At 53.1% G+C, this 15,681-nt stretch overlaps 3 protein-coding genes across 3 annotated transcripts; all 3 read right to left on the reverse strand.

Moving 5' to 3' along the window:
* Nucleotides 1-331: 331 nt before the first annotated feature.
* BBK36DRAFT_1137059 (hypothetical protein) lies at nucleotides 332-863 on the reverse strand (the record flags this gene model as incomplete). Its single annotated transcript, XM_024893132.1, has 2 exons — nucleotides 332-564; nucleotides 629-863. The coding sequence occupies 2 exons, from the start codon at nucleotides 861-863 to the stop codon at nucleotides 332-334; spliced, it is 468 nt and encodes a 155-aa protein (XP_024753709.1).
* Nucleotides 864-5,710: 4,847 nt separating this feature from the next.
* Nucleotides 5,711-6,287, reverse strand: BBK36DRAFT_1174100 (hypothetical protein; the record flags this gene model as incomplete). The annotated part of the gene is made up of 2 exons (XM_024895905.1): nucleotides 5,711-6,140; nucleotides 6,239-6,287. 2 exons carry the CDS (start codon nucleotides 6,285-6,287, stop codon nucleotides 5,713-5,715), a joined length of 477 nt encoding a protein of 158 aa, XP_024753710.1.
* A 5,477-nt stretch (nucleotides 6,288-11,764) lies between these two features.
* Nucleotides 11,765-14,630, reverse strand: BBK36DRAFT_1174110 (kinase-like protein; the record flags this gene model as incomplete). Its single annotated transcript, XM_024895906.1, has 2 exons — nucleotides 11,765-14,015; nucleotides 14,551-14,630. 2 exons carry the CDS (start codon nucleotides 14,628-14,630, stop codon nucleotides 11,765-11,767), a joined length of 2,331 nt encoding a protein of 776 aa, XP_024753711.1.
* Between the last annotated feature and the right edge of the window lie 1,051 nt (nucleotides 14,631-15,681).

The following is a 15,681-nucleotide window of genomic DNA, read 5'->3' on the forward strand; positions in this document are numbered from 1 at the left end:
CTCCCGGCCTCCTATCCAATGACGTTAGCAGTCGTCCAGGCAGAATGCGGTTTGATCTTGCTCACAATAGCATTCGGTGCATAAGAAGATGCCCGCACCGCATCCCATTCCACTGGAGATGGATGCCCAGCGTGATGGTTCGCGTGTGGTGCTTGTCTACCACTCTGCTTCAACGAAGATGTCTGTGTGCTACTCTGACTCGCAGGAGGAGTATAGGCAGAGTTGTATGCCCTTGGAGCAGTCTGCCCATTGGCAAGAGGACTGGAAATCAGCTGCCGAGCATTGTTGTCATTGGACGCCGTTTCACCCCGCCTCTGAGCCCGAAGGGCGTCTACAGCACGATGTGTGACGTTATATACATCTGGAGAGACCTGACCAGGATTGTGATCTCGGGAAGAACACTGCTGAGAATTATGCTGCTGCATCTTAGATGCTCCAGGTCTGGAATTGTGGTCCGTCGGAGGTAGTCGTCTCGTATTGTGGCCGTCATGGGGGGGAACCTGCGATGGACCACGCTTTCTCCCACTCGTCTGACTTGCCTTGCGCACGCCGGAGGAGCCTCGACTGGTAGACGGTGTAGAAGCTTTCAAAGAGGCAGGGTTAAACGGGCGATTGAGAATCTCCATACTGTAACTCGAATCAGGCGGAATCCATCGCGCAGCTACTGCGGCAGCCTTTTCCGTTTCGGTGAGCAAAGACACTTGAACATGTTGCTCAACGGCGAGGGCCCATCGAATCCTGACCTTCTGCATTTCTTCTCGCATGCTGGGACCCTGGTCATGATCCGGCATAGGTGTGTCCAAGTCAGGCTGCGTGAGCCTCTCCCTCTCCCTCTGATGCTGTAGAATGGATGTAACAGGCATTTTAGCTCTTCGAACCTTGGCTGTAGGGGGTAGGATTCGGCCACTCAAAAGATAGGACGGAGGTGTACGGTGAGGTAAAGAAAAAGATCACAGGCTGCAGTCGGTCGTGGTGAAGAATCAGCAGGAGATGATGGGGATTTGGCAAGAGAGAAGGCGCGAGAGATGGTCCTCTTTAAAGGGTCGCTGCCTGTCAGACTTTGTAACTGGGACGTAAGAACCAGGACATACACATCTGTGCAGCGAGGACGGCGAGCAGCAAGACCCTGTCTCAGCCACAACTCACATCAATTGCGATGATGGGAGATTCCTGTGACGACAATAAGCAATTATAAGGCCTCACGGCAGTCATACTGACAATGGGGGTGCCTTGTTTCACTGGGGAGCATTGGAGGCCGGGCAGTTGTGCAAACAGACGACTGAAGCAGAGTGCTCTTCGCTGGCAGTCACAGGCCAATCCAGCGGTTTCCCCAGAAATGGGCCAAACGAACAATGTTCGTTGATTGCATTTGCACTTGCATGTGCCTTTGCATACGCCCATTCTCCTATTCGTCGTCCTGGTCATGGATGCAGTGTGCTCTTCGTGCCATGGTACCCTATGTTGGCATCGGGAGGCACAAATGACCCTCTTGTGGCGGCCACGCAGCGAATAGGATCTTGGACCCGTCTCTGCCGCATCAGAGAGAAGCAATGATTGATGAAGCGGAGCATTTCTTTGTCTTCTCATTCAGAATCGGCGTTTACGGAGGCATCACTCCCCCACGCCATAAGAACATGTAGCAGTAGTAATGTCTCTGAGCGAGCTTCAGCTGTGTGGGCTTGATGCGAACACACCCCATCTGGGGACCCCGGTTGCGGCCCCCAGCCGGTCTCTTCACGGCAAATTCTTGGCTTGGATCCCGCCTGTCATGGTTGCAAGACGCTCCGGGCTCCCGGAGCTAGTGCCCGTCTTTATTTTAGTTCCTTCGGGACTAAGCGCAGTGCCTGAGCTTGGTAGAGAGAATCGATCATCTGTCCAATCGTTAGTAAGAGCTTTTCCTTATCCAGATGACGATTCCCCAGGCTACCGCAGAGAAAGAGACACGACAAGTAGTGGGATGATCAGAAAGGGGAGGGTGGGAGCAGAGGGAGAGACGGATGCTCGTACTTCGTAGAGGGAGGAAAGGAGAAAGAGGCGACCAATACCTGGCGCGGGCGACGTGCAGTAGCATTTAGACGTACCAATAGCGACGAAGCAGGACGCAAGTTGAGGCTGGTTGGCGGCGCCAAATCATGCAAAGAAGCAAACTTCCGACTCGCAAGGGAGGTCGATAATCCTGGCTGTTTCAAGAGCTTTGTTGCACACGCTGCCGCCTGATTCGCTGCTCGATGGTCTGGGCTGGATCGGTTCAGCACATCAAGCAGAGAGATGGCGGTAGCCATGGCATGCATGTGCCCAAGTTACTGTATGGACTATGCATATTCCTTTCGGGTGAGGGTAGCCGGGAGAAAAGAGGAGGCGGGTCTGGGCGGCCTGAACTCTAGGCCGTGGCGATGAGCGAGTGCTTTGTAGCGAGTAGCGAACAAACAGCAGGAGTGATGATCCCAGTCCTCGTCTGCCGTTTGTGAAGCAGCTTTGCTTGGTGTCTCCTTTCGGAAATTTTGCTCCAGTTTGCGAGATGGGTGCAGTGCTGTATAGTCGCGGAGCTTATTTACTGATTCCATCATTTCTGGAGACAAGCTGCATGCATGGAAAGGTGCGAGTACGAGCTGAGACGAGAGGTGCTTTGGTGTCATCCACAGGCATCCTTGCACTCGTCAACCGCACGCCTTCAGGTTTTTGACACAAACAGCCACCTGCAAAGGTCGAGAGGGGAAGCCAGAGAAAAGGATGACGCCTGCTGTCTTTCCAAGAAGATTGGCTGCTGGCACTGTCGCCGCTGAATGTGAGGGACTGCAACGAAACCTGATTCAAGGTTTCCGATGACGGCTGGAATGGCTGCGTGGAAACCAGGGCGACTGCAACTCGTAACCCAAGATCCGGTAAGCTGGATCCTTCGCCAAGAAGCTAATGGAGAGTCTAGCAGGGAACAGGCGGCAGAGCATCCCCGATGCTAGAGAGAATAAGAGAAGACCGAGGACACAATGGAAGATCAGGGGAGGGATCAGTAGCAGGGAGGGAGAGACCAGGAGATAGAGGTCAGGAGACGACGAGAGATGGACACAAGGCGGTCGACTGAGCCTAGGAAAGACAGCGCGAGGTTGCGCGAGACAAGAGAGGGAACAAATCAAGCTGGGACGGCTGTGATCCCTGTCGAGCTTGATGCATCCATATATGCTGACTTGGTGCCGCATTCCTTGATGGAATACAAGCTATCAACTTCATGAAGGCAGATTGACAGACGAGCTGTGCAACGACTGCAGATCGGCACTCCCTGTCCTCGCTTTCTGTCGATGTGTGCTGCAGTGCTTCCCACACAGTCGAAGATGGGACCTTCCTCCGGACAGCCGGATCTGGATCAAGTCTGAGACCTCGGATGAGACAATGGCTCGCGCAGATACTAGTACTATAGTCGCCTGTGGTTTGCGCCAAGGGCTGCCGTGAGAAGTACTCCCGATCGACCCAGTCAGTCAGAGACATGCCCCTTCGAGAGAACCCGTGTTCGAGAACCCGCGGAATCGCTACCCTCACAGCACACTCTCAACACCCTGTCCACACGAAGTCTGTTCCTTACGAGAGTCTCGTCTGCTCTGTTTTCCGCGCTCCTGGTGTTGCATCATCGTCCATCCTTGAAGCTGTCAAATCTGACTGCCAGTGTTACAATATGATGCTGTGGGGTAATAAGGCAGCCGCCTCAAAGTCAGATGTCGGTTCTCATTCTGCCTATTGTCGCAGCTCTGGACTGATTCCAAATGCCAATCTTGAGTCTGCCCCATAGAACTCTCTCCATACTTTATTTGTACTTGCCGATTTGCCGTACCAGGTCGGAAGGTTTGCTGCGAAGAGGAAAGAGACTCGCATTTACTGGAGACATTTTTGTAGTATTGCAAGTCGATTCCCGCGGTGATGGCTTCTGCTGCAGGACCCCTCACGAGTCCCTTCGTAAAGGCCTGCTGCTTTCACAAAGTCTCCGAGCCGTCATCGCAGGCTTGAGAGCATATGATCACTGCTCTCACACCCATATCACACAGGGGGGGTGTTGGCCGACCCGATTCTTGGAATGGTGGCTCATCGAGATGATACAGCCGAGATTAAGCGCGAAGTCGTGGATCATCAAGCTCACCTTAGTATTACTTCAGTCCATCCTGCTGTTGTGTCGTATGAGAGTAATACACGGGAGCTCGAATAGTCCGCTGAGGCAGACACGTGGTGACCCCCTGCCGAGACTCGCAATTAAGAAGATCATGCGGTTGGGTGTACAGCTGAACCTTCCCGTCATGGCCCGGACCGCTTCTAGGTCCAAGTCCCCTGAGCCCAGGTTTTCATGGCCGCATGCAAAGCGAGTGAAAGGAACGCAAGCCACAATCGTTCCGTCAAGGCTTCCGTCATCCTATCGGGACGTACCGGCTGGTTGTGTCGAAATAAGCGCCTTTTCCAGACGTGCTAGAGTTGTCTTCTTGCTTCCTCCAGCCGTACCACATCCACATCCATCGATTTGTATTTGCTCACCGCAAAGTTCTCACGTGAATGACGACTTTGTGCTCAGAGTAGAACCGTGTCTTCAAACTAAGAAGGACGCCAAGAAGCCCGCCATTGCCGAGTTCCCATTCTCCCTGCGCGTTGAATGTACAATTGTTGTGTTCTGTGAGCGATAGCGGCATGTATGTGATTCCACGGCCAGAGGAGCTGACCGTCTGCCGCTCGGGACATAAGCGTCGCAAGGCCTGCCGTCGAGATCGTGAGACCTTGCTCAAGCGGCAATACGTGCTATTCTTACCCCCTCCCAGGTGATCGTAGTGGTTATCCATGTTGACCTCCGATCAGCTGCGATGGTGTCTCCCCTGGTAACTCGAGAGGGGTCTCTCCTTCGGTGGTGGACCGCAAGCTTCCCAGACTTTGTCGATCGTTGCAGTGAATGCAGTCGGTCGTCGTCAAGCGACGTCTTCTTCATCCGCTTGGGATGGGCGGTCCAATCTTATCGCCGTCGAAGGATGGGAATCCCTGGAGCCATGGCTTCCATTGTTTCATTTAGGCCAAACAATCGTACACAATAAGCCATTGCCCACTTAGAAGTCAATGGAAGAAGGAGGAGACAGGAGGATAGAGAGAAATGAAGCAGGTCGTATGTATCCCGACGAGCCATGTTGGGTCTGACCCCCTGAGCGGTAGAGTTGACTCTCTCTGGATATAAAATAAAGAATCAGCTTAAACTGTCGATATCCTGCTGCTGCGCGCCATTCAGCGGTTGTGCGCCAAAGGCTGTATGGGACGCTCCTGAAGCCATGACAAACAGGTGCTGGCAGCTTGCAACGCCATCCAATGCTTTCAATGTACTGCAGAGACACATGTCGCATCCTTCGGTGTTTCTTTCGGGAGGTTTGCTTCAGATCCACCTGACGTGGCTTGAAAGCTATTGTTCGTACCCTCTCCCTTGCTTTTTCCTGACAGTCAATGGTAAGTAGGTAGAGTAAGTCCAGTTTCACTCTGTCCCGGTTCCGCGGTTCACTCTTGACGTCCAACCTGACACCTTGGCTGTGTTACTGAATGAGGTGACAAGGCGCATGTAGTGTAAATTTGAGGTGACATGTTTAATTGCTGTTGCATCCTGCCGGGTGGATCACAACGCCAGGGAAAAAAGCAAGAAGAGACACAGCCACCATTATGAAGTCCCGGCTGATAGATCATACATTGACTGAGCGGCAAATTGTGCCACTAGAATCCATCATGGTAAAATGCAAAGCAGCCCAAGGCTGTTCCAGCAAACGGCAAGAGCCCTCTAACGAGGTTCAAGGTGATCCATCGATCCAGAAGGCCCTTGACGCGCACCTTGGGGACTTGCGTTTCCTCGCTGGCTTCTCGGCCGGCTTCTTCATGCAAAGACCCGTTGACATCTTTCATGACTGTCAGAGTAAAGGGTACGATCGACAAGACGCAACCAGCGGCTCCCAGATCGCTCGCCCATGGTCCCTTGCTACCATAAGCACCGTATGCCGCAAATATGTAAGCCAGAGAAGTGCCGACGGCGAACTTTGGCATTGAAGCAGCTCCACGTTTATACAGTTCAGCCCAGATTGTGGCAGAGGATTGGTTCACTGCAGCGGCAGCTGGTGCTCCGGCGATTGAGAATGATATGATAGCCCCTATAGTGGCGTTAGAGAGGCACAAAATGAGATTATCCGATTGCAACCAGGAGCTCGGAACGCATGGAGTCGAGACTTACCAGACAGTCATGAGGAACCGATGATGCCAGTAGCGACAAAGACGAGAGATGGCCCGGACAAGTACATTTTGTTGTGTATGGTCCCGAGCAGCCCAAGATACGCCAAAATGGACAATTGTGGTTGTTGATTCGGTGAAAGCGACGGTGCCTTTTCAAAAGCGAAGGAGGGAGGTCAAGCAAGAGGGCTTGGAATCTGGCTCACGGAAGTCATACGCTAGGTGTTGAGCGATATTCAGCGGGTAGCTGTAGCCAATCCTGGCTAAGGATTTCTCGCCGAAATTGTTAGCCATGGTAGTGGCTCCTGAATCCCACGATGACGTAGTAATTCAAGCGGTCATATCGACATCACATCACCAAAGGCGGTGCCAAAGCGAGTATAAGCTCTTATGGCGGCTTGGCGCCAGGTAGATATGCTATTCGACCAAGTGCGGCGCTCGTTGAGGGCATCGTTGTAAAGGGAGTAATCGAGCATCATCTACCCTAAAGTCAGCCGTGGCCCGACCTGAAGAATAAACTGCGAGAGAAGTTGCCAATGTAGTAGGTAGCTACTGACCTGAGCTGGGTTATCGGTGGTCACAACTGTCGCAAAGCGATGTGCTATATTGCGATGGCAAGTAATCCATGAAAGCGATTTGCCGTAACGCCAGTGATGGCCAAAGTTGAGCGAGCACCGTCAGAGATCTGTTTCCTGAGATGGTTTGGCTGTTCACCTATCTCTTTGAGCTGTTTCGAGTTCACGTTCGTCACCGCAAGCAAATATGAACACACTTCTGCACTCGGCTCTGGCATTGCTTTTGGGACTTGAGGGACCCTGCATCATCGAAGACGGGCTCTCTATCGCAAATTGTGACAAGCTCACAACATCTTGTTGATCGTGTAAATGCCGGTAATGGTTTATCTGTGTCGAGCAGCGAAAGACGTCCAAAGATCTCAACGGAGGAGTATCCTACTCCCGCCCCTCGGGTACGGCTCGTCCAAGGCAGGCCTCGTGGTCAAGTATAGGGAGTGTGATCCAGAATTCGACGAGATTCTCCGACAGCTCGAAGTACCATGAGTCTTGGTCAACAGGGAGCACCGTACAAGTGGACGAATTGATGAATGCAGTGACTTTTATTGAATCGTCCAGAAAGTTTCCTTCAAGTATAATAGACAGGCGGCGTCCGAGTATAACTTTGTTGACGGCGAATAAGGGTATTCATCGAGCTTCTGTGACGTTGTCGTGTCTTCGTGGCATCACTGGAATGCTACAAACCGTGACAATGTAGAGTCATCCATATATGAAAAAAGCACTGGATTGTCAAGTATTAGTTACTCATTTTCACTGCTAGATAGATTGACCAGTCAAGGTGCTATTACTATGCGGCCATGGAGCTTACCTTGTGAAGAGGTGTCGGGAGATTATTTGGTCCTCCAACGCAGTATCGATAGAGTCCAGACGTTGAATGGGGAGACGCGATTGGCAAGGTATGCTTGAAGGGGATCATCCGCCTTAGCCATTTGCTGTCTGGGCGAAGATGTTCCTATCTCTTAAGTGCCTTCGACAAAGGACGGGGCTTGAAGAAGATCTGTTGCAACGGGCACACTTGAAGGCAGAGTACTGTCAAATGCGGCTATAGTCGAACAATGTCGCAGTAGGTGGTTGCCATATGATGGACGATCAGAGTGAATGATGCACTTTGGTCATGACAAGGTAGGGACGGTAGATTTACATTTCACCTTCTGTGCGATAATGATACCTTAGGCGAGACGAATCATGTGTCGCCATGTTCTCTACCTGGCCCTATCAACCCATCTTCAGGATGTTCCTTCCATAGTAAGTGGGCAGTTACGTGATATTCCTTCCGAGGTAGGAATTTGCGCGATGTTCCTTCCGTAGTAAGGAGGCAGTTACGTAGGTGCTCTGAATACACTCCAGGGTTTGGTCGAACATGACCTTGTAGAATGTTTCGTCACCAGATACCGGGATGGCGATGCTATCTGAGGTCTGAATGTTGTAAGAATGCCTCGGCAGCGAATGTGATTTTTGGCAAAGCCCAGACCCGATGACTGTTCTCCCCTACCTATCCCGACGCGAAGTCATCATACCTTACCTTACCATGAGGTACTGGATGAATTGGAAGGCAACAGCCTTGAGGAAATGAGCGTACCTTCTGTCGTGTGTGACACATCACTCACTCAGGGTAGGTACGACCTACGCCCCTCCACCATAACGCCAAATCTCATTCTCAACCCAGCTTGATTCTGCTACTACAGCGGGTGAATGCTGTCACTGATGGCTATCGAATATGAAAGACGAAATGGACCGAGCTCTGAGTAAACAGCAGTCAGGTATCAACGGATCAGGCTGGAATGAGACGCAGGTGCACGAAGTATCAACGCATGTACGTCCGAGTGTCTCTGAAGAGTGGCACATCTTATTACATGTACCGAAAGAGAGCCTCAGCGCAAGTCTCTGCTGGGTATCGAATTTGTTTTCCTCTGAACCTTCCAGGTGGCCAATGGCCAATGTACAGCAGTCGTACTAAGACAATCATCAGGTGAACGGTGCTCTGACGAAGCACGATGAAGAGTGTTACGTACGATTTATCATGGCAGACCGCAAGTCGTCCATCTCAAACGTCATTGAGGTGCCCTTCCCGAGGAGATGGTTCTCTCCGTATGCCCCACGCTCCAAGCATCGCTCGATCCCCATCCTTGGGCATCAGGTCTAAGCCACGGCATATGTGGCCCCCATGAGATCTTAGAGGATCCTGCTTCGTATCACTTGGCACTGTTAGGTAGTACTACTACTAGCAGGCTGAATCGCAAGATGCCAAGTCATCGATCCGTCTGCGTGCAGAAATGCACACCCCGGTTCAGGACCCTTACTGTAATAGGGTGCATGACAGGAGCGGTCAGTCTTGGGGATCTACGAAGCTGCATGAAGTAGTTGTTACTTCCATCAAGATAGCCTCGAGGCGCGATCAAGTACCGTCTACATCTGCTGAATACCATCCTATGTCATGCTCCGAAATATCAGCCTCATATGCACCGCTTCACACCATCTGCGGCATGCCGGCAACAGCTGGGGGCCATGGCTGAGGGATCCGACACATCGACACAATGGGGGCGATCCAGCCGGCAAGAGTTTACCGGAACTCAACCTGGTTGGCTGTTTGTACTACGTACCAATACTCCAACTCAACATCAACATCACGTATGAGAATGCTCACGCGAAATCAGAGTACATGGACGTAAAGGAGAGAGATAGAGAGAAGAACAGACCGGGTGACTCGGCTTCAGAGCTTACAATCGGTTATCCGTGCACCTGAAGCTCGCAAGGGAAGCAGCTCCCGTTACCTGCAGCCGATATCGCTAGGCGCCGGCGAAGAAGCCGATGCTAGTACGGGAGTCGCATCTCATGGCCCAAACAAGAAAACATGACAAGCCAAAACGACTACAAAGGACAGGGCTAGGGTCAAACATGCATGCGCTGAACAGCCTTTGGTCCATTCACGTCGCAGTCCGAATCCCTGCGGCTGATATGCAGCCAAGCCGGCAGCTGTCGCCCGACGTACACTTACGGAATGCCAGATGTAAATACGATCCGATTTGAGATGGACGTGCCGTTTGAGCGGTGATGAGGCGGCGCGGCAGTGAACTCCGTTGTCAAGCATCGGCAAGAGTGTGTGTCTGTTTCAATCTTCACTACTCCGTATCCGTGCAGTTGTTTCGAGGGTGTCGTGTCTGAAGCAAAAGCCCGAGCTCCATGCGTCCCTTGACAGAAACCTACAAGTACATAGAATAGGAGAAAAGATAATGAGGACCCTGTCAGCGCTGCTATGAGATTGGCTAAATGGTGCAAAGGGGGACAGAAGCTGCATTTGCAATTTGAGAAAAAAAAAAGTCCGCAACACCACCCAACCGCTTAGCTGGATGGATTCACATGCCGAATGAATTCCAGAGAGGGATGCACAGCTTCGCCTCATTGGCGAATATGCTTGTCTGGAACCCTTTTCTGCAGACGCTTGCATGACTCGTTCCCCATCGCCATGCAGCTCCCAACGAGCTACGGGGCATTAGTGATGCAGTTGCCTGCTCAATATCACGGCGGGGGCCTTGTGATGCCTCTCTTGATAGCAGCTTCAGCTCCGATCAGACCCGCCTCACCATTCCGCGCAGCTCTTTTTTGGCTCGGAGAATATTATCAATACGGAATCGAGAGTTCTATCATCTGTCACATTCTGACAGCTATTTTCGCCGACAAGAGAAAAAAAACCCTCATCAGGGCCTGTCATCACTAGACGTGAAGTCAGCTGCTGTAAAGATCTGGCCAGGTCTCATCCGCAGCCTTGTCCGATTCCGTGTCCTTCAATCAAGCCGCCCACGTGAAGCTCTGGTCTCACCACAGCCGCACTGGTGGTAGTGTGCGGATGTGCAGCCTGTCGCCATTCGAAATTCATGACGCTGTAAGTTTGGGTCATCGGTACACAACGTCACCATTCGATCGTCCGTGAGGGAAAGGGGGCCGGACGCATGGATGCACTGCTTGAGCTGCATAAGGACTGCGTGCGACTTTGACTGCCATGATCGATTCTTCAGGCATGGATGTATTGGCAAGATTAAGGTACATCTTCAGTAGTCTATTAGGGAAAGGGATTTCGCGACTCCTCCCAGGCGCGCCGTTCAAGGCATTTCGCTTTGCCACCACCCCGTCTGGAGTCGGCATTGCAGAGCGCTCATCGTTGCCCCTTTTAGACGCTCTGCAGCGTCATTCCTTTTTTTCATTCCACGTAGGCGCGAGAAGGGGGAATCGCAAAAGGAGAAGTGGCCGATCCCTCTCTCCCAGAGAGACAGCACATAAAGGAAAGTAAGAAAATGGCATGGAATCCTCCATGCATGCATGAAACTCTTGCGGTCGCTCACCCTACTGAGCTAAGGATATCATGACACTCGCGTGGACTCATCTCCCCGTCTTGATGTATGTATGCAACAAACCCAGAACAGAAAAGAAGAAGGAAAAGGGGTTGGATCGACTCACGATCACACATCCCCGTGTATGCTCTGTAATGAAATGCCATGCGCCGCTGTCTCTTGAAGAGAGGATGACAGGCAGAAGCCTGGCACAAGGCAGCTGTATCAAAAAAACAAGTGAGAGAAAACGACGATATTCAACCTCCAATAAAACGCCAACCAGACGGACCCCTTCTCTTGGGCCGCTTGAGTCTCATCACCGACTCCAATAGGTGATGCCAGCTCGTATTTCCACCTGGACAGTGCACCCAACCCGTAATAACACCAAGGGAAAAAGAGAGAAAGAAAGAATGGTAGACCGGGTAGGAAAGGCATGGGTTCATGACACTCTCAGCAAGAGACACCCATAATCTCAATTAGCAGAGAAAGCCAAGTAAAGACAATCACTATGCTCCACCCAATATCCATGAAGGCTCCGAGGAGGTAAAAGAACGGGAACGACAGAGGAGCTTGGGGAGGAAAGATGGTCGCTATGAAAACAGTTGACAGATGGTAAACCGCAAGGCTATCGTCGCATGTGGCGTGGCTCTCTTAGTATCCAGCCTGGCCAGGCATTTTGCCCAACGAGTGAGAGCCAAACGACTTGGGCGGAAGGTGGTTGTGGCAGAAGATTTTGCTACCGCTCTTGCCGCCGTAATCCTTCTTGGTCACGTCAATCGTTAGCTTGGGGTCGTCGTACGACTCGACTTGGCAGCACTCGATATTCTTGACCCATCGGTTGTTGATGACCTCATAGATGCTGATACGGCTGTCGGGGTCAGGATTGAGCATCTGCAGCAGAATTCGTCGCAGAGCTGGAGGGTTGACGCCGATGTCGAGGGCCTGGCAGTAGGGATAGTCCGTGTCGGTGATGGTGGCGTTCTCTTCGCCCTCATGCTTCTTGTTCCACTTTTTCCAGCCCGCTACCAGCTTGTCGTAGTGAAGGTTGCCAGCTTCGGCTCTGGACCAGATGGCACCGCCAAACGTCATGTAAATCATGACAATGGCTGAGCTCCACACATCGAGGGCTCGCGGGTCATATGGGCCCTTCTTCTGGAGAACCTCGGGCGCAATGTAGGGCTCGCTTCCACACAGCCCCGGGCTGCAGAGTCGGATCTCGCCCATGTTTCTACCACACTGACCGCCAGACTCGCGAAGGCCCGGATGGGTGCCACAGAAGACTTCGGAGACGCCAAAGTCGGTAATCTTCAACTTGCTGTCCTTGGTGATGAGCAGGTTCTCGAGCTTGATGTCGCGATGGGCGATGCCATTGGCGTGCAGATAGTTGACGCCCTGGATGAGCTGCTTGAAGAGGCACAGGCGATCCTTAAGCTTGCCCTCGCCTTTCAGGTGGCCCTTCTGCACAAGGCTGAACAAGTCACCCTCAGAGCAGTATTCCATGACGTGGTTCCATCGTCCGTGATCAGTGCAGAGGCGAACAGTCTCGACAATGTTTGGATGATGCAGGCTCTTGCCGATGCTGAACTCGGACTTGATCTTCTTGTCGTAATCCTCCTTGCTCTCCCGGCTCGACTTGCTGCGGAACTCCTTGACGGCGTACATCTCAGTGGGGAAGCCTTTGCGCACCATGAGGGAAACCTTGGAGGCGGCACCCTTTCCAAGATGCTTGCCGTGGCGACCCAGGAGCTTGCTCTGGTATTCGAACTCGTCCTGTAGCACGGCGACGTCCACGTTGAAATCGTCGGGTAAGCTCAAGCTCATGCGACGGGCCTTGGCGCCGGTTCCGACATCAGGGGGGAGTGCCCACGGGTGTCGCTCAGGGGGGTACGTCTGATCGCCGGGTTTTACGTTGGCATGCTGGTGAGGAGGCGGCCCGCGACTTCCAGCGTCAAAGCTGTTAGCACGGCGCGACGCAGCCTTGCTAGGGCGCCCAGCAGTGCGGCCGACTGTCGTGCCCACAAAGTTGACGGCGCGGCCCCGCAAGCTGAGCCCGGTCGAGGCACGGTTCTTCTTCTTGAAGTCGGCCTCGCTGAGCAGATCCTCGTCGACAAGAGACGCCTTGTCTGCTTGCGCCCCATCGAGAGATGCCGCCATGGTGGGAGAAGGGGGCGAGTTTGATCGAGTAGTAGAGTTAGAGGGCCTCGTAAATGAGAAGCGACTTGAGCGCGTGGTCGGGCGAGCGGTGCTGGTGAGAGGTCGGTGCAGGTAGGAAGACTCTGAGGGAGTCGGCGAACCAGATTCAAAGACCGGGGCGTCCTGTGCGCCGGGACGGCGAAAGAAGTTCGTCATTGTGCTCTTGAAGCTGGAAGTCGAGAGCCGAGCTGAGCGCCGCGATGGCGGGGGCGGTTCCTGAATGGAAGGTCGGCTCGAAGTGGGCGTCAGGTCTGTGAAAGACCTGTTGCTGTTGCTGTTGGTACGCGCAAGCTCAGAAGACGCGGTGCCTGGCTTTGCGACTGAGACAGGAAATGCTGCCGATGCAGGAGACAGGAGGCTGCTAGAGGTCGGTCTGGCCGCTGGAGCCGGGTTCAGGGCTGCCGCGGAGGCTTCGACGGACGCCGTCTTGCGCGAGGGCGAGGAGAGAACAGGGGCCTTGTTTGCAGATGTCACAGCGCCGGCAGGTTGCTGCTGATGCAAGGCTTGGTCAGACTGTGTGTTGAAACTGCTGCGGTCGTCCTGCTCCTGGTCATGCGCATTCCTCAGCGATGTGAAGTCTTGCGATTGGCGGCCGCTGGTGGGCGTAACGGGTTCAACGGGGCCCTCGCTCTCGGTCTCGTCACCCTCGAGGATTGGATCTGAGAGATCAATCGTGGGCTGGCGGGAAGGCAGATCGGCGTTGTAGTAGCTGCTTGTATCAGAGGCGCATTGAAGTGATTGCGCGCATTTATCCGCTGAGGCCAATTGCAGACGGAGTCAGCAAAATCGGTGACGATGAAAACAGCAAAGAGAAGGCAATAATAATAAACAATATCAATAGTAATAGAAAAAAAAAAATATGCAAGCCGGCTTGTGGAAGGGGAAATAGGTAGGGAGGTAAAGAGGCAAGGCAAGGCAAGGCGAATCGTCGAAATGATGCAGATATGCCGTCGAATCAACGAGTCGGGACGGACGTTGGAGCGAATTATTCAGCAGCGAAGCCAAAAAGAGGTGGTGTTGAAGAGACGTTGCGCGCCAAGGAAAAAAACCTGCAGCGCACCAGAACAAGAGGCGTCGTGGGTGCCACAGAAGGCTCTCTTAACGGAATTGGAGGGGGAGAAAGCAGGAACTGGAGGCAAAAGCGGCAAGACGTCGCCGTGATAAATGCAAAAAATGCAAAATGCGAAAAAGGGCTTATCTAAGGCAAGGTGCAAGGAACGTGGAAACAATTGCGAATAAGTCACTCACCCTCTGGGGCCGGCACTGGCGCTACCGGCGCTGAAGCTGGAGCAGCCAGCATCCCCGGACCTGCTGAAAGCGCCATAGTAGCTCTGACTGTTGGTTTGGCAGCTGGAGGGGCCTGGGGCTCCACTGTTCTGGAAGCGAGAATCGGTGGTACAACGCCTGTGCTTGAGGGTCTTGAACGGCGCGGCTTGGCTGCGATGCGGTGCGATGAATGCGAAGACACTATGTGTACCTCGAACTCTGCTGCTGTTGTCGTGCGTGCAACTGCGACTGCGACTCGACTGCGACACTGGACGCTACCGACGCTGTATCAGGGTAACGGCGGTTCTTTAGCGTCTAGGCGTCGGCGGGAGGCGAATCAGAGTGCTGCTGGTGCTTCTCTAGAAGCGTTCGATTCGGGGCCGATCCTGCTTGGAGGGGGATCTTTGGGGCGGGCCTGCGACGTAATTGGGCTGTCGCTTTAACCACTCACCAACCAACAAAGGCTCGGCTCTGACGACAGGAGAGGTTCAAGTCCGCGGTGTTGCCGAGAGGGATCTTGTGCCGTGGACGAGGCGTCGTTTCCAAGGCGGTCGTTTGGCTGGATTTCGACGTCACGGTTCGCTGATGGTGTCGTGGGAGGAGAGAAAGCCAACGTGAAGATTTCGAGGAGAGTGTGTGGCTGCAGTAGATGTGCCTCATATAAAAGTAAGTAGAAACGAAGAAGAAGACCCCGGAGAGGTTTGCGATGCGACGTCAGGATTCGGGTGGCGGTGATGTGTGTGGAGATCGATGATGCCAGATATCGTAGCGGTAGAGTTCGGTCAGGCCTGGGAATCTCCCATTCTCTTTCTCTTCCCTGATTTTGCTCTTTTTTCCCTTTTTCCTAGGTTCCCATCGATTTCGCGCTTTTCGTCTTCACCCTTTTCCGCGTTGATGCGTCGGCCGTATAGCGGGGGTTTCTGGCAGCGACAAAGCCGTCCGTGTCTCCACCGAGGCTTTTAAGCACTTCAAGGTGGGCTGTAAGCCGACTCGGAGGAGCTTGTCTCGCGTCAATCTGGTCGGTCAAGGTTTGGGTCAGATGCTAGATCCGGCCCGGCGTCGACGGCGTTGAATGAGAGGACAAATGAGGAGAGGCGCAGATTGTAGGT

The sequence above is a fragment of the Trichoderma citrinoviride genome (assembly GCF_003025115.1).
Source record: "Trichoderma citrinoviride strain TUCIM 6016 unplaced genomic scaffold BBK36scaffold_1, whole genome shotgun sequence".
Lineage (NCBI taxonomy): Eukaryota > Fungi > Ascomycota > Sordariomycetes > Hypocreales > Hypocreaceae > Trichoderma > Trichoderma citrinoviride.